Source organism: Xyrauchen texanus, chromosome 30 (genome assembly GCF_025860055.1).
Source record: "Xyrauchen texanus isolate HMW12.3.18 chromosome 30, RBS_HiC_50CHRs, whole genome shotgun sequence".
Taxonomy (NCBI): Eukaryota; Metazoa; Chordata; class Actinopteri; order Cypriniformes; family Catostomidae; genus Xyrauchen; species Xyrauchen texanus.
Genome location: NC_068305.1, coordinates 38,425,806 through 38,449,293, shown reverse-complemented (window position 1 = coordinate 38,449,293; position 23,488 = coordinate 38,425,806). Strand labels below are relative to the sequence as shown.

General features: G+C 42.9%; 1 protein-coding gene across 3 annotated transcripts in view; it reads left to right on the top strand.

Moving 5' to 3' along the window:
* LOC127623685 (protein FAM184A-like) overlaps positions 1-23,488 on the top strand; it is a 160,035-nt gene that overhangs the window by 46,299 nt on the left and 90,248 nt on the right. For all 3 annotated transcript variants that reach the window (XM_052098133.1, XM_052098132.1, XM_052098131.1), the window contains exons 2-4: positions 15,824-16,255; positions 17,028-17,450; positions 22,664-22,799. In XM_052098133.1, the coding sequence (XP_051954093.1) occupies positions 15,938-16,255; positions 17,028-17,450; positions 22,664-22,799 (877 nt within the window). In that variant the 5' untranslated portion in view covers positions 15,824-15,937. The remainder of the gene's footprint in view (positions 1-15,823; positions 16,256-17,027; positions 17,451-22,663; positions 22,800-23,488) is intronic.

The following is a 23,488-nucleotide window of genomic DNA, read 5'->3' as shown; positions in this document are numbered from 1 at the left end:
TTGCACTAAGGGAATTCGGACACACATTTGGGGACCATTTGTAAGTTGGGTTTAGTTTGAACAGATTGCTGGACTCTTGGTGTGTTCTATCATGTTGAATTTTCTTTAGGAACACATTATTTTTACAGTGGTCTGATAAGGAAGACTGTGGTCTGACAGTTAATGCACGTATGTAGGAGGGGTCCATGGCTGTAATGACATAGTTGACTACACTAGCCCCAAGAGCTGAGCAGTATGTGAATCGACCTAAAGAGTCCCCTCGGATCCCACCATTAAGCATATACAAACCCAGGCCTCGACAGAGACACACTAACTCCTTACCGTTTTTTGTTGCCTGTACTGTCCGGATTATTCCATGTTGTTGTGGAGGGTGTTAGATATGTGTTGGCTTTCAGTAATGGGTATCTATAGTGTTCGATTCTGACACTGTCCTTGCATTTAGGTCCCCACATAACATCACATTCCCCTGGGCCTGGAATTGGCTGGTTTCCATCTGAAGCTGATCAAAATGAATCCCTTCAGTCGATGACGGAGGTGACAGCAGTTGTCAGGGGTGGGGAATGGTAGAATTGTAGTGATAATGCACCAATTACAACGAAGAATCTGCAGTTTCACAAAACAGCATCCGATACAGTTAAAGGGAAACTAACACAACAGTAGATTATGGAATTCTGAAGCAATAAAACAAGTGAGTATACAGAGGGTATACGCAAATACTGATCCTTAGAATTTGTTATACGTAAACAGCCCTGGGAAAAAGTATGCATATGGCGTATACGAGTGTGTGACCCCTGTTGCTCATCAACACTGAAATATCAGAAAATGAGAGATTCTTTTATACCGAGATACCTACTTCTGAGACTCTACCATATGAGAGAGCGTAATAGTCAACTTGCATGTTAAGACATTAAATCACCATTTGTGAATACCATTCAAATGAATGGAGAGGGATGTACATGTTAAACATGTTAAAGATTAGCGGACAGGCGGTCAATTCATGAAGTGATAAGCTGTTTCCTAACAAAAGTAGTTTATTCATTGTACTACCTTGTTAGAGGGGTTCTGGCTGAAATACCCTTTTCTGTCATGCAGAAAAAAATCCTATAAGAAGTGCGTGTTCAGCCGCCAAACCGCAATTCAGAGTAAACTTCCTATCGCCTTTGAAGGAATGCAATGTGGAGGTTGTACAAAGTAGCATTTATATTACCAACACTATCTAAGTGGATTGCAGGCACAACAACCCCGCTAAAACATGGGCCACTACCTTGATTGTTTTGGGTTGAATGGATCATATGACATGGGGGAGTGGTGCCTGCCCATGTCGCCCATGCCTAAATCCGCCACTGCACACAATGCTTTCAAAAGCAGCATAGTCGCCATTACGTCTTCTCTCATCTAACACCTCGATGACACACAACTACAGCCCCCCACAATGGACTACATTTTTAACTATATACATTTTGTTTGGCTGTTAACTTTATTGCCCTATTATTGAATACTGATATTTAGCTGAAATCTTCATTTGGAGGATAGTTTATGATAATATAAGCACTTGTAATTGAGAGCCACGCTTCACAGAATTAGGACCGACCTGTCTGGCACATCTTGAGCTCTTCAGATATCTGTGTAGATTTAAAGGCATAGCTCCTCCAAAAATGTTAATTTGGTCATCATTTACTCACCCTCATGTTGTTTTAAACCCATATGACTTTCTCCTCAGGAACACAAAATACAGAATGTTAGGGACTGACCACCTCAGTCACCATTCACTTCCATTCCATCTTTTTTCCATACAATGAAAGTGAATGGTGACTGAACATTCTGCCTAACATCTCCTTGTGTGTTCTGCTGAAGAAATAACATTATACAGGTTTGTAAATGATGACAGAATTTTCATGTCATGGAGTCTGACTTCTAGCACCAGTAAAAGAAGAGATTACTTAGAGATAATTTATGATGCATTTCTTCTGAGGGTCTCCAAAGTGCATCCTCACACCTTCTTGATCAGATTTTGAACTGGATCCATAAAAAGGCCTGACAGCTTTCCCTATTGACTGTAGCACCTGAAGCAAAGTCAGCCTGTAGTGTGTAAAGTGAGCTTATTTTTCTGCCTGTGGCAAAGGAGGTGTAGGACAGCACCCTGTTGTATGACCCCTGCACTGAGTAAGTGAACAGATCTGTACTTCTCATTGATAGTCTACACTAAGCCCTTGTGTGGACTTGAAGTTTTAATACACAGAAATGCTACCATGAGTTGACCCCATCTGGTCACTATTTCAACACTGCCATCCATCCTCCTCTGTTTATGTATTATATTGATTAGTCATCCTTTGCCCTACTTTTTTTTTTTTTTTTTTTTGTAAATATACCACATATATATTTTGTTTTAAAAATACCACAAAATTCAAATTATGACAAGAGCATCAAAATTATACATTGTATATTTCCTACGGTTGTCACTTTCTCCCTGCCTTTCAAATTCAAGGCGATTCTACACCTGCTAAGTTTTGCCGTGTAGCAATGTTTAGTGTGTTAGGTGAGAAAATACTCTTTTTTTTTTGGCCATTGTCTTTCCACAATTTTACAGGCACTTTGGCCGATTCGTGTCTGTAATGTGCTGTTTATGCATGTATAAAACAGATTCATTTCACTATGATGCTATATTTATGAGATTTGAAAATGTATTTATATATTTGAAAAATTAGTTTTAGTAGTGACTTTGTTTATGGCCTTTGGCAGGACATTTATTAAAATATGCTGCTGGGTGACATCAGCTTATGTAATACTATTAATACAATTGTACCACTCATAAATTATGCTTGAAAGACCTGCTGCTCTTGTTTCAGTGCATTTACAATAAAAAAACAAATTCATCTTGTAGATTGTCGTGAGTTCAGATAAATAATCAATATTATAATAAGTTAAAAGGTATAGTTCAGCCAAAAATGAAGATTCTGTGATTAAATACTTGATTTCCAATCCAGTATACTGTATTTCTTTGGAACACAAAAGGAAAATTTTAAAGATTCTTCGCATAGACCTTTACAGCAGCAGTTCATAGTTAACATGTTACATAGTTAATGACGAAAAAGCAGTATAAAAGCACTATAAAAGTAAACCTGTGGCAAATCTCTGCCTTCCCTACCAAGGAGGAAGTGGGAGCTGGGTGCACAGTTCACAGAAGTCTTTTAATTTCACAAAATTCAGACGGACACAACATAAAAATGCTTTTAATCATGTACTCACCGTCAGACACAAATATAGCTGACTCTCACACTGTGGGCCTTCCCGACCCAACGCAGAATGCACATGTTAGATGGCTGCATGCATCTCCCTCATTGGCATCTCTGGCTCCTCTCTATCCATCTCCCGGCTGATTGGGGTGACAGGTGTCCATTCTTATGGCCCGGCCACGCCCTCCTCATTACATATCCCCATCACCCGATTCAGGCCAGGGAGTCATTTGGCCTGACTTTTTGGGTTTACTGTTCCTTTAAGAAGTACAAACCAACCAACCTTGCAATTAAGAACTCTTATTGGCCGTGCTTTTCAGACCGAAAGCATTCTAACATAAATTTTATTTAGAACAGAACGCAGGTTTCTTGAGACATGAGAAAGTTGAAGTTCTGTTAAGCGCTCTGAGACACTGAACCATTATTTGCAGTGCAGTGGTCAAAGATGTCCATCTAGCGCATGCTTACATAAAAAAAATCTATTGGACAAAAAAATGCATTTGGTGTAAATGGCCCTTTAAGAGTTCTAATGCAATACTATGAAACTCAAACATAACCAAAGTCTACTTTACACATCCAGGTTCACTGCAGCCAATGGCCATTTACATACCAGGAAATCAGAGCTTCAAAACCCTTTATGAGCTTTTTAATCATGATTAATGTACACTGTATAGAGGGAAGCAATCTGCACCTGCCCCATTCTTCAGATTCATTCTGGCACTGTTCCTTTTCAACTGTTTTAATAGCCTCTTCATTTAAGGTGTGCTTTGCAGTTTAGTGGATAGCATGCATATAATTACACTAATTACCACTATTTCTCAACTTCATTATAACCTATTTCCCCATGCAACGCATATTCAAATGAATTCATATTCATTTGGCCCATTACCCGATTTCATGTTTCTAAACAACTTTTTCACTTTTCTTACCAGCTTATCCAATTTGCACAAGTGTTGAAGTCATTTTGATGTCAAAAGTAGCTAATCTGAAGCCTTCAAATCAAATGTAAACAGGATTTTCGATTTTTTTGAATATGCAGATTTTTGGATGTTATTAGCAGATTGATTTAAATGCACTCAATGATTGTTATTTGAGTGAATGAATAATTTAATTTAGGTTGACGCAGAATTGTCATGCTATGCCGCTAAAAGTAGCTTTTTAATTGAAAAAGCATTGTCATTTTGAAAACAGCTTTGAAAAGATGTTATTAAGAAATGTTGTTTCACTAGCAATGCTACTTACTTTTTGTTCCCCTACACCGAAGGCTTGGGCTGGAAGCCAAGGTTGTCAAAAGCTGTAAGGAGAGTTTTCCATTGCACTCTCATTGGGAGTCATTCAAAGTAGAAAGATGTAATTGTTCCCTTTTTTTATTTCCTATGGAGGTAGATCTTGTGAAACAGACGGTCATTGACTGATTGAAGCTTTACAATTACCCTCTCCATCAACTGGTGATCTGGACCAATTTACAGGCAGCCTTTATACACCGAACAATATGGTATTCTCTTTGCACCACTTTCTCAACTTCATTATAGCCTATTTCCCCACTCAATGCATATCCATAAGCCTGTAAATAAAATTCTTTTTTTTATTTTTTTTAAAGAATCTTTTCAAACTGGTGAAGTACTGGAGTGAATTTGGATCTTTATTTTACTTGATCCATCATTCTTTTTTAAACAGATCATATTTTATAGAACAAGTCTACAGTGTTGAAAAAGCTACTTTGAAACTGTAGTTCCCCTTCTGTCGCTCTCTCCACGTTGTGTCAGAGAAGCGACACTAGGGGTCTCTCTTGAGCGCCGATATTCACCTCTGAACTATGAAAAAAGGCCAATGAGAGTTGGCAACCAGTATTTGCATGTCCCGCCCCCGGACATACGGGTATTTAAGCGGCGCAAATACGGGAGTTCATTCAGAAAATTGAATGACTCCCGTCCCCGCTCGAGGTGGCGGCGACTCGCCTCACAGCCAGTCTGCCTACCCTCTTGCGATGGAAGCAGATGAGTTCGCCGCGACATCGGAGGGCGTGGGCTCTGATGCTGAGGGCTCCTCTGGGCTGCCGCCTTCGGGCTTGCACGCCCAGGAGGAGGCCGACACACAGATGTCCGATATGCTTTCCCAGGCAGCCAACAGCGTGGGCCTGGATTGGAACCCTCCATCCTCCCCACAGCCATCACGGCTGGACGATTGGTTCTTGGGCGTGGGGCGCCGCTCACAGCCTCACCCCCCCCGGTTCCTTTCTTCCCGGAGGTGCATGATGAGCTGACGTCTTCGTGGAGAGCACCCCTCTCCACTCGTCGCACCGCCACCTGCTCATCCGCCCTCGCCACCCTCGACGGCGGAGCGCGCCACGGGTACACGGAGATCCCCCAGGTGGATAGAGCTGTTGCGCTCCACTTATGTCCCGGAAGCACTACCACCTGGCAGGGCCGCCCTGTACTCCCTTCTCGGCCCTGTATAGCAACATCCTCGCTCACCGTGAAGGCCTACAGCGCTACCGGACGCACCGCTTCCGCCCTGCATGCCATGGCTCTCCTGCAGGTCCACCAAGCCAAGGCACTTCTCAACATGCACGGGGGTGGCCCTGATCCCGACACGCTGCAGGAACTGCGCTCAGTGACCGACCTCGCCCTGAGAGCGACGAAGGTCACAGTGCAGGCACTCGGGCAGGCGATGGCCACTCTGGTGGTCCAGGAACGTCAGCAATGGCTGGACTTGGTTGAGATGCGTGAAGCTGACAAGACTCGCTTCCTCAACGCCCCTGTCTCCCAGTTCGGCCTCTTCGGCGACACCGTTGAGGACTTTGCCCAGCAGTTCTCCCTGGTGAAGAAGCAGACGGAGGCCATTTCGCACATCATGCCGCGCCGCAAGCTTGCCGCCATGGCCCAGGCCCCACCTGCTCGCCGAGGGCGTCCTCCCGCGGCCAGAACACCTTCTGCTCCGCCCCAACCTGGGCCCAGCTCTCAGCCCCGGCGTCGAGCAAACCGCAGGAAGCGTACGCCCCCTGCCTCACGGACCCCTTTGAGGACCCGGAAGGCTCCCAAGCGTCCCTGAGACAGCGGACCCAGAGGACGAGAAGTTAGCTCCGGAGGTGGTAAGACCGCTTCGTCCCCCGGTGGAGGGCCGGGAGGAGAATCTTTTGTTTTTTCATTTGCCGCACCCCCTGACGGGGGCTGCGGTACCCAAATTCTCAATAAAAGAGCTATTTCCTTTACCTCTGGGTCACATGGCCCGCAAATGCCGTTCTCACGGCACTGTGCTTTCAGGCCTCAACAGTCTCGGCGCCCAGGATGCGGTGCTCCCGCCCTCAGCCCCACGACTGTTCCCCGGCCGGCCGGTTCAGACGAGTCCAGAGGACGCCAGCATCAGACCTCCTCCTCAGTCACGAACCCGCCCCCTGCCGGGTGCACGAAACAAGGTAAGTGCTTTGAGTTTATTCTCAGCACCAGAGCCTCGGGACGCCACAGCGCCTCCCGACGCCACGTTACCTGTTCCGCACCGCTGCGAAGCCCCGCCGGGTACGTCCAAAATACTCGTCCCCTTGGTGCCCCTAGCACGGAGCTTAGAGGCATGGCTTTCACTACCCAGCTCGTCACGGTGGCTGCACCGGACCATCCGACTCGGTTACGCAATTCAGTTTGCCAGGTCTCCGCCCCCCTTCGTGGGCGTTCGTTCCTCCACGGTGCACGGTGAACATGCCCAATCCCTGCGCGAGGAAATCGCCTCCCTTCTAATCAAGGACGCGATAGAGCCTGTCCCTCCAACCGAAACGAAGAAGGGTTTCTACAGCCCTTACTTCGTTGTACCCAAGAAAGGCAGCGGCGTACGACCGATCTTGGACCTGAGAGTTTTCAGTCGGACCTTGTCCAAACTCCCGTTCAAAATGCTTACCCAGAAACAAATTTTATCTGGCGTCCGGCATCTAGATTGGTTCGCAGCGGTAGACCTCAAGGACGCGTACTTCCACGTCTCAATTCGCCCTCGACATCGACCCTTTCTACGGTTCGCGTTCGACGGCCAGGCGTATCAGTACAAGGTCCTCCCCTTCGGCCTGTCTCTGTCCCCTCGCGTCTTCACGAAGGTCGCAGAGGCGGCTCTTGCCCGGCTACGAGGAGCGGGCATACGCATACTCAATTACCTCGAAGATTGGCTCATTTTGGCCTCCTCGCAGGAATTACTATGCGCACACAGAGACCAGGTGCTTGAGCACCTCGGCCGTTTAGGGTTTCAGGTCAACTGGGAAAAGAGCAAGCTCACCCCGGTCCAGAGCATCTCTTTTCTCGGTTTGGAGTTAGACTCAGTCTCATTGACAGCACGTCTCTCCAACGAGCGTGCTCAGTCAGTGCTGGAATGCCTCGCTTCTTTCAAACCAGGCACCGTGGTCCCTTTGAAACGTTTCCAACGGCTCCTGGGGCATATGGAATCCTCCGCGGCGGCCGCGCCACTGGGGTTGATGCATATGAGACCACTTCAGCATTGGCTCCAGACTTGAGTCCCGAGACGAGCATGGCGCCACGGCACGCACGGCGTGGAATTTACCCCTGCCTGCCGCCAAACCTTCAAACCCTGGACAGACCTCTGCTTTCTACGGGCAGGAGTACCCTTGCAGCAGGTGTCCCGTCGCGTTCTGGTTACAACCGACGCCTCCAAATTGGGTTGGGGCGCTGTGTGCAATGGGCGCGCAGCCGCAGGCCGGTGGAACTGAGGCCCACTGCGCTGGCACATCAACTGCCTAGAGCTGCTGGCCATTTCTCTTGCCCTGAAGAAATTTCTTCCATTGATTCGTGGCAAGCACGTCCTAGTCAGGACAGACAGCACCACGGTGGTGGCCTACATAAACCGCCAAGGCGGAGTACGCTCCCTCCACATGTCACAGCTCGCCCGTCGTCTCCTCCTTTGGAGTCAGCAGCGACTGGAGTCACTGCGTGCCACTCACATCCCCGGCAACCTCAATGTGATAGCAGACGCGCTGTCAAGACAAAACTTGCCCGGTGGAGAGTGGAGGCTCCACCCCCAATCGGTCCAGCTGATTTGGGACAGGTTCAGCAAGGCCCAGGTAGACCTGTTTGCCTCCCAGGAAACCTCCCACTGTCCGCTCTGGTATGCCCTCACAGAGGCTCCCCTTGGGACAGATGCTCTGGCGCACAGCTGGCCCGCGGGGCTGCGCAAGTACGCTTTTCCCCCAGTGAGCCTTCTTGCACAGGTGCTATGCAAGGTCAGGGAGGACAAGGAGCAAGTCACTCTGGTGGCCCCCTACTGGCCCAACCGGACGTGGTTTTCGGATCTCACGCTCCTCATGACAGCCCCTCCCTGGCGAATTCCCTGAGGAAGGACCTTCTTTCTCAGGGACGGGGCACGCTCTGGCATCCGCATCCAGACCTCTGGAATCTCCACGTCTGGTCCCTGGACGGGACGCGGAGGATCTAGCCGGCCTACCTTCGGCCGTCATAGACACTATTAACCAAGCCAGAGCCCCTTCGACCAGGCATCTTTACGCCCTGAAGTGGCGTCTGTTCGCGGACTGGTGTTCTTCCCGAGCCGAAGACCCGCAGAAGTGCGCAGTTAGGTCAGTGCTCGTGTTTCTTCAGGAGAGGCTGGAGAGGAGGCTGTCCCCCTCCACCCTCAAGGTGTATGTTGCCGCTATCGCAGCCCACCACGACACGGTAGACGGCAAGTCTCTTGGTAAGCACGACTTAATCGTCAGGTTCCTAAAAGGTGCCCGGAGGATGACTCCCTCCCGGCCTAACCTTTTTCCCTCCTGGGATCTCTCGGTTGTCCTTATGGGACTCCGGAGACCCCCTTCGAGCTGCTTGACTCAGTTGGACTCAGGGCCCTCTCTCTCAAGACCGCCCTGCTGATCGCGCTCGCTTCCATCAAGAGGGTCGGGGACCTGCATGCGTTCTCTGTTAGCGACGCTTGCCTGGAGTTCGGTCCGGCGGACACTTTCGTGATCCTAAGACCGCGACCGGGCTACGTGCCCAAGGTTCCTACCACACCCTTCAGGGATCAGGTGGTGAACCTGCAAGCGCTGCCCCGGGAGGAGGCAGACCCAGCCCTTTCACTGCTGTGTCCAGTACGTGCCTTACGTATTTACCTGGACCGCACACAGAGCACCAGACGCTCTGAGCAGCTCTTTGTCTGCTTTGGGGGACAGCAGAAAGGGAATGCTGTCTCCAAGCAGAGACTCGCCCACTGGGTTGTCGACGCCATTTCCCTGGCTTATCACACCCAGGCCGTGCCCCCCCCTTTGCGGGTCCGAGCCCACTCCACCAGGAGTGTTGCGTCCTTGTGGGCACTGGCTAGGGGCATTGCCCTAGCAGACATTTGTAGAGCAGCGGGCTGGGCAACACCTAACACTTTTGCGAGATTCTACAATCTTCGAGTTGAGTCAGTATCGTCCCGTGTTCTCTCAGGTACCGAGCCCGTAGAACTCGGTGGCACGTCCACGATCTGACCGGGTGAATCGCTTGCAACCAGCGCCCTTCCCCCTAACCAGGGGAAACAGTGCGCCTTCTTTCCCAGGAGATCCCAGGTTTGGGACACTGGTTGACTCCTCCCTAGCCCTCGTGGGTCGCAGTTCTGCGGAGGAACTCACCGACCCAAACCACTGCGGGTACCACTAGCTACCCTGTACTGGTATAGGGGCCCCACAGGTAAGGCCTCCTGTTCGGACTCCCCCTGTGTGTAAAACCACGGTTCTGTCCCCTCACGAGAGTTGACTCCGTGTTTTCCTTAGGCAGTTACAGCTGCCTCGGGTGCCGTGCTGTATGCTTCCCCCCTCTGCGAGGCTGGATCTACCACCGCACTACTGTTCCGCATAAGACCTAAGTATAGGCCATGCAATGTATTTGCCACTCAAAATTTGCCTCCCCTCCCGGGTAGGTGTGGCCTCCGCAGGGTCTTCTCCGCCCTAATAAGGGCTAAGACCCCCTTCCCTCAATGCGTGTAAGGGCCCCGGCCGTAGTTGCTCTATGCGAGAAACATAGAGAGAAAAGAGGCCCAGCCAGGCTGGCCTGTTCCCATGTTGGCGGCCGTCACCTTGTTCCCCCCTCCAGGGTAACGATAAGGAATCCTGATGGCTTAAATGGGGCATTGGGGAAGGGTACGTGCAGCCTGATACAGTTGGTCGTTCTGCACGTAGGAATACCTGCTCGCTCCTGTATCAGCGGATCATGTACACGGCTCAGCGCATGGCTCTTTTTAAGTGGACCCCTAGTGTCGCTTCTCTGACACAACGTGGAGAGAGCGACAGAAGGGGAACGTCTAGGTTACGTATGTAACCTCCGTTCCCCGATGGAGGGAACGAGACGTTGTGTCTCCCCTGCCACGTCGCTGAGCCGAGCCCCTGTTGTGGCCGGACCATTTCCGGCTCCTCAGAAAAATCCTGAATGAACTCCCGTATTTGCGCCGCTTAAATACCCGTATGTCTGGGGGCGGGACATGCAAATACTGGTTGCCAACTCTCATTGGCCTTTTTTCATAGTTCAGAGGTGAATATCGGCGCTCAAGAGAGACCCCTAGCGTCGCTTCTCTGACACAACGTCTCGTTCCCTCCATCGGGGAACGGAGGTTACATACGTAACCTAGACGTTTGACAATCTATATTAGCTACTCATTATTTAAGATGGTTAAAATATAGTCAAGTTACCCTTTTGAAAAAGCATTTAGCTACACTAGAAGCTACTAACAAAAAGTGCATAACTACATTGAAGCATGGCAGGGGGCAATATCTTTTTAAATGTATAAGCAATGGTATTATTTATAATTTAATCAGATCCCTATTTTATTGTACAAAAACTACAGTTCACATGCACGTGCATACACCAATGATAAGTCTACTTCTTCCGACAAAATGTAAGGTCATGTAAATGCCTTAAACCGCTTTCATTTATCAGGGTAAAGTCTTAAATGGTTGAAGCAAAAAATAAATAAATACATTTGGCCCATTTCCCGATTTCATGTTTGTAAACATCTTTTTCACTGTTCTTACCAACTTATCCAATTTGTGCAAATTTTGAAGTCATTTTGATGTCAAAAGCAGAGAATAATCCTATGACTTCAAATCAAATGAAAACAGGGATTTCTTGCGTTGTTAGATTTTTTTTGAATAAGCAGATTTTGGGAAGTTATTAGCAGATTTATGTACATGTAAATGCACTCATTGATTGTTGAATGAATAGAGTGAATGAAACATTTCAATTAGGTTAAGACAGTATTGTCATGCTATGCCGCTAAAAGTAGCTTGTTAATGAAAAGCATTGTCATTTTGAAAACAGCTTTGAAAGCATGCTATTGAGAAATGTCGTTTCACTAGCAACGCTGTTTACTAGTTATTCCCCTACACCGCAGGCTTGGGCTGGAAGCCAAGGCTGTCAATAGCTGTGAGGAGAGTTTTTCATTGCACTCTCACTGGGAGTCATTCAAAGGAGAAAGACGTAATTGTTCCTATTTTTACATTTCCTGTGGAGGTAGATCTTGCGAAACAGACTGTGATTGACTGATTGAAGCTTTACAATTACCCTCTCCATCAACTGGTGAACTGGACCAATTTACAGTCAGCCTTTATACACTGAACAATATGGTATTCTCATTGCACCACTGCAAATGCCTATAATTATCATTATCGTAGTCTTGGTCTTATTGACTGATGGTAGCACAGTTGTAATAACTCTCAGATTGTACAGAAGTGACTAAAGACTACCCAGTGTTGTGGGAGTCATTGGGTGTTCTCATATTCCAGTTCTAATTAGGCAGAAATCTCATTGACCGCTAAATTTACTGGACATATTCAGGACTAAAGATTGAGGCAATGTGGTTTGCTAAGTCTATTTAATCAAATCCCAACACGGTTCTAACAAGTTGAAAACCCATTACACCTAAATAATCTGTTTAAACCTTTGAGAGCTGCCTTGCAATCTACTGTCTACAATAGCCTCTTAGTAAGGGTCAATCCTAACCTAAATGGCACCTCATGCAGTAAGTGACTGATTTGAAATGCTCTTCATGGGCTGTAACTCCAAAGAGTCACTCATGCGCACCTCTCGAACAGCACTTCACAAACAGTGTACAAGAGATCGGGCTAAGATGGAAACATACACCACACTCAGTTTTGCTGTTTGTCAATAGTTTTTCTTTACTAGATATACGTCTTTGACCATTGTGCCATAGCAATAGTGGTTAGTTTTCTCTTTCAGAACAACTACAGTCATGGCGGAGTAGCAATTTGAAGATAATCATGCTGAGCAAGTTAGATCTTCTAAACATAATTACAGCTCTTCTCAATAAAAACAATTGTTTATGATAAAGATATTAGAAGCTATTTCTTTCTCCAAAGTTTATTATAACACTACAGGAATTTGATATGTTAGAAGTACAGTATATCAGACCTGCATGTTTTGAATGTAGTATTCACATTTACGTTTATGCATTTGACAGACGCTTTTATCCAAAGCGACTTACAGAGCCCTTATTACAGGGACAATCCCCCTGGAGCAACCTGGAGTGGGGTTCGAACCAGTGGGGTTCGAACCAGTGTCCTTCTGATTACCAGATTACCAGTTATGTGCTTAGACCACTACACCACCACCACTCCACGTCTGCGTACTTACAGCTAATACAAATAAAATCTCATGTTAACATGTTGTTAAGCTAACAATTTGATACTCTAAATTTTAACACAAAAACATAGCAAACGAATATAAGGTGCCTTAAAATGTTGTCTAGACTGATAGCACACTAGGTTTTATGACTTTCATGACTTTCATTTACTCATGACTGCTTTATTTAATGCAATGTAGTACTTTTAGCACAGCACTGGACTGGAATGCACTAATGGAAAATATTTAGAGAAATATGATAGCACTCCCTAAGGTAAGAGCCTCAAAACAGATGCAGTCAAAAAAATCTTCATTTGGTTGTTAAATAGCCAGGCCAGACCATTCCAGAAGTATTTTTCTCACCATCAGTCCATATATCCGGGCAAATGTTTAACCACCAGGATATTCTGCGATTTAAAAAATTAATGCTGGCACTCTGACTGCTTTTTGAATTTTAATATAGTCCAATATGGGTTCACTGCCACTTTTCATTTCATGAGCAGTCTCCCAGGATTGTGTTTTGCCTCTAACTGTAAACTATTGCACAGGTAGATAGCTAGTGGTATTCTTTGCACGTCCTACCATGAAAGGGTCTGCAGGGTGCATGAAACATGGAGGGGCTGAAATTGTGTATTTTCCTTGGGTAGAGGAAGAATTGTGTTAGAGCTGTTGTTCTTGCACTCTTCCAGAAGCTTTCAATTGCTAGTTGGGCTATAAGCGAGAATTTATCTTTACGCAGAATAACCTGAGTTAATGCCTGTGTAAAATTGCAACACTATGCCAGTGGAGTCCCTGGGCGGGACCATTTTACCCTAGGGGGCACCAGAAACTCCACCGGCTGCCTTTACTCATACAGTATGTCATAAGTTACTCAAGGACCTGATAGCTTTTCAGAACACTGACGATCACCTTGCAGCTTGTGTGTGTTTGAATCGCCTTTGGAAAGCGGCCCAATTATCGGTTTGTTACCGATAAGGTGAAGGCCAGTGCATCATTCATTTTTTCCACTTTCACACAGAAAAGGTGATGATAACACAACAGATACAGTACTCATTGCTCAGTCTAGGCTCAGAGCATCGACATACAATACCAGTCAAAAGTTTTTAAACACTTGACTGAAATGTTTCTCATGATCTTAAAAATCTTTTGATCTGAAGGCGTATGCTTAAATATTTGAAATTAGTTTTATAGACAAAAATATAATTGTGCCACCATATTCATTTATTTTAATTTATTCATATTAATTGACGACTTATAACAAATAATAAAGAAAAGCTACCAATATGCGCCCAACATAGATGGGACCTCCTTCAATACTGTTTAAAAAGCATTCAAGGGTGATACCTGAAGAAGTTGGTTGAGAAAATGCATGATGCAAAGTGCATGTATGCAAATTCTAAGCAAAGGGTGACTACTTTAAAGATGCTAAAATATAACACAGATTTCTTTTTTGTCACAACATTATTCTCATAGTTCCATTTATGTTATTCCATAGTTTTGATGACTTTACTATTATTGTAAAATGTGAAGAAGAAAAAAATATAATAAAGAATCTGTAAGTGTTTCAAAACTTTTGACCGGTAGTGTACATTGACTAGAGAGAGAGAGTACAGTCAGTGTAGAATTACTGAACTACCTTTCCAACTTTCTCCACAGTTGCTCTTATCACCTTTTTTTTTCCAACTAAATGAGTGTTGAAATGTAGTGAATAGTGCTTTCAAAGGAACTAGAGAATAATGGAACCCTCCATGGTCAATCTGTGAATAGAGTTCGCTATAGACGTGATGAAAGTAGAACATACGTCTTAGGCTGAGTCCCAGTTTTCTCACAGAGCAGGGTTTGTAATGGAGATAACTCTATTGTGCCATACTCAGGTGGCCGAATGGCTCTCAACTAATCAGATGTCTAGACAATTATGGAAATGAAGTGGGCGATGAACATACAAAGTATGACAGTTTGAGTCGAAGGTCACTTTGTTTCCAAATAATCAACTACGGGAATAGTTTTGGCCAATCTTGAGAAGAATTAATAGCTGTCTAGTTTAATGTGGAATATTTTTTCCCCCCTTTGGTCTGCTCCTCTTTTATATAGTAAGACATCTTTTTATTATCAGATAGTTTAGTAAAATTTAAAAGTTGTTTGTGAACAACTCAAAGTTTTTTTTTGTGAAGGCAATCTCCGACCCAATTTTGGAGACTTTCACGCTCTCTCCCTAGCAACAGAGGGAATAAAACATTTAAACATGTCTGAGAAACAACCGTCTCTAGATTTTGTGTCATTTTTTGTGATTAGCTTTGCAAAGAAATTGATGGATTAGCAAAAACATTTGTAAAACAAAAATATTTTATCACTATTTATCACTAATACTTTTTAAGTATTTTTTTTGTCCTGTGTTGATCTATTTCCCATTGAAACATTAAGTAGGGGCGGGAAATAATATGGGTCTCATCCCATTTTCTTAAATATCCAATAGCCTTTATTTAACGTCACAGCCATGAAACATGATTTGCTATTTACGTTTGCTAGTCAGTAGAGTAGAATAAGGGGACAGGATGTTCTTATTCCAGAGAACATTTAATTGGACAAATATTTGGAATGCATGATGAGTCATTAATATTTTTGGTCTGTTTTCCCAGTAGAGACAGACTGTAATTTTTATTTGTAATATCTGCTGACAGATAATTTTGTAGCTTGAAGATGCCCTTAAAGCTGAAGTGTGTAATTTCTGCACCACTATCGCCATCAAACGGAATTGCAAACATAAAAACTGTTTTCAAAACAACTTTCTGAATACGCCCCCGTTTTTTGTATATCAAACATACAGATAGCCCCGCCACTGGTCTCCCAGTCCGACCAGCTAAAACGTGTCCAAACCTATCTAAAACTAGCAACTCACAACTCACACCAAGAGTTCATTAAAGGGGTTTCCACATATTTTTGCACTTTTGACCATTTCCACTGTAGATCTCTTAATTCTCAATCTCCTCTCTTCTCTAGGTTATCTACGCCCTCAACACCAAGAACGATGAGCATGAAGCAGCTATCCAGACCCTCAAGGAGGCCCACGAAGAGGAGGTGCAGCAGATCCTTTCAGAAACACGGGAGAAGATCATGCAGTACAAAAGCAAGATCAGTGATGAGATGGACTTGAAGCGTCGCATCCAATCACTGGAGGAGTCCATGGAGCTGCATGAGCGAATGAAACGGCAGGCGTTGACAGAGTTCGAGACATACCGCCAACGGGTGGAGGACATGCAGCTGTGCACAGAAGTGCAGCACACACAGCGTGTGGTCACTATGTCCCGTGAGGTGGAGGAAATGCGACGTTCTTTTGAGGAGAAGCTTCACTCCTTCGGACAGTTGCAATCTCAGTTTGAGCAGGAGAAACGGCAGTCTCTAGAGGATCTGCGTAGCGCACATCGGCAGGAGGTATGTGGAGTTTCAGTATGATTGATTGCAACAGTGCTTGTGCACTTTTTCAGCCATCTTGGTTCCACAAGTATTTTTCTCGTTTTTTCAGTTTTGTTTTGTTTTCAAAGGGCTTTCTTTAAAAGTTTACAAGTTGCAAGTAAATTTCCCTATGAAAAACAACTTGGATTTTCACTGAAACCAGACTGTTATGCTTTTTTCACATCTGACACTTTTATCAAAATAAGTCAAAAGTTCAGAAAGTCCTTTTTATGTTGTTTGAACCTACAACAATTGCCTTCTCACCTCTTAAACCATGAGGCTATACTGCACTGTAAAAATTGGTAAACTGCAATTGTTAACTTAAGAAGTTATTGATCTAGCTTGATCTAAACATATTTGTTTTCTTTTTTCTTTTTTTGTATCCTAATTAAGTTAGGATGATTCATTCATGTTAAATAATATTTTTGACTTGAAGAAACCAGTTAAATTAGATGTCACAGAATAATCACATTTTGTTACCTGACTATGCAAAGTGAATTAATCAAACAATTATAATGCATTCAATGATGCAAAACAAGTTTAAAACGGCCAAAGGTGGTTTACTGGGCTTAGCTGGTTGGCCAGCTGGTCTCCCAGTCCAACCAGCTAAAAAGTGCCCAAACCTCTCTAAAACTAGCAAAACTGAACAGCCTAACCAACTTGCTGGGAGCCCAGCTAACCCCCAGGCTGGTTTAAGCCATTTTGTTGTTGTTGTTGTTGTTTTTGTTTGTAAAGAATTTCCATTTTGCAGGTCCAGGAACTGCTTCGGTCACACCAAAGCCAGAATGCCAACTACAACAAAGACCAGGAGAAACTTGGACAGCTACATAAAGCAGAGGTGGATTCGCTGACCGAGCGGGTCGAGGAACTGAAACAGGACAAGAAGCGTCTGGTGGAGGAGTACGAGGTCAAGCTAAACAAAGCTCAGGCTTTCTACGAACGTGAACTGGAGGCAATGAAGCGCACACAGCAGATGACTGCGGAGAACCTGCTTGCCTGGAAGAAGACAGAGGGTGAGCTGAGGAAGGAGTTTCAGGCACAGGAAGCAGCGCTCCAGAAGACTCTGGGGAAGTTGCGCAGTGAGCTGCAGCGGGTGCAGGAGGAGGCCAGGGAGAGCAGGGAGAAATCCCACAAGCTCCAGAGCTCCCTCATTGCTGCCGAGAACAACATCAAGGTAAAGACATGCTGATGGAGAGTGGGGCTGCAACTAATGATTATTTTGTTTATCGACTAATCTGACATTTAATGGAACGATTATTCGACTATTCGCCGATTATTGCGAAGACTAATCATTAGCTATTCATCTTGTGCCTTGATTAAAAGGTTGTATTAAACGTGAATACAACAATAAAGACAACAAAATCATCTTTTAAAAATACCTTTTAATGACATTCACTGAATTACAAGGAAAAAAGATTCAGTTTTCAGTTTATTCAGTTTATTCAGTTTAATTCATTAAAAAAGTTACTGCAAAAATTAATAAAAAGTGTTTTGTCTTGTTTTCCATTTAAAATTATCTAAAAATCATATAAGATATTATAGAAACATATAAGATATTTGGACTTGCTTTCAGAGAATATATCTTGAGTATAAACTTGTGTTTTTTTTTCACTTGTTCATATTCTGCCAATGCAGTAAATACAAAATATGTTGTATTCAATATATATTATTTGAAAGCAAGTCTAAATATCAGATATGTTGCTTCTCGGGTAAATGTATCATGTTTTAAGGATATTTTGGATATTTAAAAAAATTATTCTGCAGTATAGCTCCTAAAGGAAATGTATGTAAGGAGTTTTTGATATTTATATTGGAAAACAAACCAAAAAAGACAAATCAATAACACTTTTTTTTTTTCATTTAACAAAAAAACTAACTCACTCTTCTAAACAGTGCTGCGTATCATGTATTTTCTTCACACCATGACACATATATTAGGATTCACTACGTCACAAGCCATCATGTTAAAATCTAGCTGCTGTGAGAGCACACAAAGGACAAGTGTCTTCACACGAGAGGAGAGGGATTATCAATCGGTAGAAGTTTGAAACTCTCTCTCTCTGTTTTTCACACGTCTCATATAGGTGTCTCTGACCACAAAGAGAAATGCCAATTTTGGAGTTTGTGTTAATTTACACAACCCTTTTCCTTATTATTTGAACTTTAATAAAGGATATATTAAACATATAATGCCGGGCTGTTTCATTTTTAGATGCTCTGACAGGCAAGCTTTGCTCAAGCGGAAGTCAGATCCGGCTTCGCTTTATTTCACGTCAGGGCAACACTTCTTCTTTATTTAATTATTTTGTATTTTTGCAGAATAATTCCCTCATACTTTGCAAACTAAATCACCTTAAGCTGTTTGGAAAGTTTGGAGTGCATCTGGACTGTGTTTTCTTCCTCTTCTCAGTCAGGCGCGAGCTGCATTGATGCTCTCGCGCGCCATCGTTAGAGTTTCATATAATCTCATGTTACGTTAAATGGGTTCAAAAGACTATTCGACGACTAAAATTTGTATCTATAACGTCAACTAATCTTTTTAGACTTTCTGGAGAATATTTTAAATGCACTTTGTGTGTAGTGAGCCAAATTCTAGAACTTTTAGGGTTCTTCCATACAGTTTTTGGTGCAGTTATTTGGTTGGTGCAAAAGCAGTTTTCCTGACTTTCTGGGCTTCCCAAAATAGATGGTCTGGGGTACAAATAAAGTTATTTTAAGCAAGTCAGTTCACTTGACAGTGATATTTGTTATGCCTCCGGATAGCTATGTTGCAGTGATACAACTACATTTCCTATCTACTTGAATAGGGAAAAGATGGTAGGTCAAGATTACGATTAGAGAACATCTGACAACAATAGTTGACAGAAATTGTGCTTCTTTAATTAAAGTCATGCAAAAAAAAAGCGGCAGGTGAGAGTGGAAGGCGGCCCGGCCTTTAGCCAGTCGGCCGCGACACATCTAACTTGCGCTGGGGGTCGGAGAATCGGGTCCGGCAACGCTTGAACAAAACCCTCCCTGCTCTTGTCCTGGGCTTGGGTTTGGGCTTAGCCTTCCAAGGATGCCAGTGTTTGAACACATGGAGATTTTATCCTGCATTTTAAAGACAGCGTTGATGAAGCATTGTTCACATCAGGTGTGCTTCATCCACCACTGTCGGTTTGAGGCTCATTAATTATGTACCTCTCCTCGCTCTCATGTCCAACTCTAATCTTGAGTCTGGATGAAGGATGGCCCTAAGAGGCGGGGCGACAATGATGACACCGGTTATAACCGATTAATTTTGTTCCGATAGTTTTTTCATGAAACCAAAGGCCAAAGGGTTCATCACAGTACATTTTTGGAACTACACCACTTCATGTTGCCTGAAAAAAATTACATGTGCTTTGACCCTGAAGGAAACTGCTGCATCACACATTTCTCTGCCTAATTTCCTGTTGATGATGTCGCATTCTGTGAGTGAAGACCTTTTTAACAACTTTGTATAATTATTACATTTACAGTACATGCACAGTTAATCCAGATACAAGGAAAACATTATTAGAGGTGAAAAGTTATTTTCTTAGTTGTTTCCAAGTCTTCACTGAATTATTGTTAGATATGATGCACTCATACAGATTTGATGCTGCAGGGATTTGACTGAGAAGCAGATCTGTAATTAAAATACTCACTGTAACTGTTAATTAACTGTGTGATTTCTATGTTAGTGAGGCTTATTTTGGGCTTATTTTTCCAGACCAGGTTGTTTGTTTCTGTTGCGAGATCTGGCAACACTGCAACAGCTTCCTCAATCAAATGATGCAAATCCTGTTCTGTGCATACAAACATGCATTTAATGATTTTTTTGTTTAAAGGTTTAAAAGAAATCAGATTGTCAGTATTGGACAGGAGTGAGAGGATCTCCTGTCCAAGCATTAAAATAAAGCTCTCAATATGAGTAAAAGAAACACCGGGGGGGTTATTACCATATTGTATAAATACAGTATTTTTTACTTATTTAAAGCACTGCAGTATATTTTATATCATTCAATTGTGTAATGCAAACAGGCATTTTTGGTTCAATTAGTTTTATACAAAATAACTTCAAGTGGCACACACCTTGAGCTCTGATTTGTCTTTAAAATATCTTTGAAAAAATTATAATCTGCTATGAAACACCATTGCATTTCTTGGACTCGTTTCTAATTAGAGGAAGTGACCAAGTGTCATTTATGAGTGTAATCAAAAGACACATGCTTGGCTAGATTTTTAATACAGTAGTTAAAAATGAAACATTATGGCAGATTTAATTTGGCGAGGGTCTTCCATATGTTTTTTTAATGACACTTTATAATGCTTGTTTAATTGCAATATGCTTGTCTCGCCAGTTCAACACACACACACATAGAGCAGATATTTAATGGAATCGATCTTGAGTCAATGTGACATTTTCCGACTCAAGTTCGTAATGATCCGTCATCCTGGGGTCTGTACTAGTCAGTGTTTGTTAATTTAAGCTGATCAAATGTTCAATTGCTCAGGTGGGAAATGTTTGTTGTATCCATGTCACATCAATTAGAGCTTTCATTATGGGTAAAATACAGCATCAACAAGTAAAATTATTGCAGTAGAAAGCGGCCTTTTCCTAAATATCTGGGGTCAACCTGCTGTGAAAGTGTTGCAAATTAGACACAGACCAATCAAGGGCTGCTTACATTCCCCAGGTGCTCATTTTCAACCAATTACATGGTTCTGTTTTCCAGATGAGACTCCTGGCACCTTTCACAGGGCATTATAGCAGCAGACATGCCATCGTTCATTTTGAGGCCAACAAAATGAAAAGTTAAATGGATGGATGTTAATGTTAAAAATGTAAACTGATCTCAGTGTACTTCTTTCTTGAACCATGAACTTAAATGTGCATAATTTAATGAATATTGAATGTCTTAGTGCATATTACACTCTCACTGCACCAGTAAACACATCCAATTAAGCATGAAAGACTGTCTGCTTGTCAATGCACAATATTCAAGACTGTAAAACCCCTAATTGGGTATTTCTTTGGATTTTTAGAACATAACTCCCATTTTCACACTCTGACTAGTCTATTTATTAGACATTGTCTACTAACAACGTCCAACAATTGAAATACTTTACGTGCATCACAGGACATTTTTTTTTCTAAAACATAATTTTTCTGATCAAACAAATATCACTTAGCTTTTCAAATTATGTATTTTGTTTAAACTTCTGTGATGGAAATTACATTTTAAACATAAAAAGCAGACTCCTTGGTCTTGCTAAGGCTAATTGAATTGCTAGCATTTTGTGTATACACACAAATAAATAATATTTTCATACAACGCATGATTTGACAAAATTATAGCTTGATTGGAAATGATGAAAATAATCTGTTCATAAGTTATATTTGCAACATACACAGTTGTAAAATTAAAAGTTATAGAGCTAACATTAGTTAGTGCATTATGATCTAACAATAAACAATTGTATTTTAATAAATCATCATTAACCTAGATTAATAAATACAATTGTCCATTGGTTGTTCGTGTTACCTAATGCATTTACTAATGTGATCAAATAGAACCTAGTATGGGGGGGTTAAGATGTTTACATTTTAAAACACTGGTAGGATGTGACCCCAAAAAATGGGTTGAAAACCGTTCTAAAAGGGTCACTGACAGCAGAGAAAAACAGTGCTAAATATAAGTAATAAAATACATTTTACTATATAATCCTGCATGCTAATAATCTTTTAAAAGAAAGGATAAAATATGCCTGCGATGGACTGGCGACCTGTCCAGGGTGTCCCCCGCCTTTCGCCCAATGTTAGCTGGGATAGGCTCCAGCCCCCCGCGACCCTGTACACAGGATAAGCGGTTGACGATGGATGGATGGATGGATGGATAAAATATGCTTCCCAACTTTTGTTGTTGATGTCAAAGGCTGTGCGTCTAATCAAATTCTAATTGACACTAATTCACTGTCACTTGGTAGAAGCTAGCCAAAATAGTAGGTACTGCTAACATGAACAGGTTACATGACATGCCCTCATACCCGAAAACCATGAACAAAACTATGCAAATTAAAAGAAAATGTGACCTAAACATGTTAAATATCCAACAAGGATAAACATGGAGCGTATCTACAATGTGCTTTTTACGGTGAATAATTGGCTGCTTGCTACATTTTTAATCCAAACACACAATAGTAATGCATATTGATGGGCCAATGCAGTTTATAGTAATAATACAGTTCAATTAATATTTAAAGATATTTTAAGCTTTTGAACAGTTTTGGTACTGTGTTGAATGGCCACTTGATTTTCAGTGTAAAGTCTGTTTTCTGAACCAAAGCCAGTTTTGTACTGTGTGTGTTGGTGCATGTTTGCAGGAGCTACATAAACAGTTGGAAGAGGTGACTAAGGATACAGAGATCGTGGAGATCAGGCAGAGGGAGGCGGAGTGTGAGCTGGAGGCATCCAGAGACAGAGTACAACAGCAGGCCACGGAGATCCTCCTCAAAGCCAGTGAGATATCTGCATGTTCTCTCATAACCTCACAGTTCACTGTGTAATCTACTCCATATACTATAGCTGATTTTTCCTTCTACATTGCTTTAGGCAACAAATAAAACATTGAACTGCCATGTTTTAATTGTAACTTCATTTGGATGGTTTAGAATCTATTGTAGCATGACAAATAAGGCCCGATATATGCCTATAACAGCTGACTTTGTAATTAGCCATAAATACATAATTTTTCACTAGTAACCTTTTAACTTTTTGGTTATGCATATTAAAGGGGTAGTTTACACAGAAATGAAAATTCTGTCATAATTTACACACACTTATGTCGTTTAACGGTATAACTGTCTGCTACCTCAATAACTGCTATGTGCATAGAACACTATCTCATAGTATGTTATGTTTACATTTTTAGAAACTGTCATCTTTTTGCACTACTGAGTACTGGTCGGCGCTGCACTGTCTATTGTCCTGTTCATTGTCAGTAATTTGTTGTACTGTCCTGTACTTTGCACATGTTTGCACGTGCACTTTATATAGGTATATATAGGTAGTTTATATAGGTATTTTATTTCGTTGTGTAGTCTCATGTGGTCCTATGTTGGTCCTTTGTTGTTTTTATGTAGCACCATGGTCCTGGAGGAACGTTGTCTCGTTTTGCTGTGTACTGTACTAACTGTATATGGTTGAAA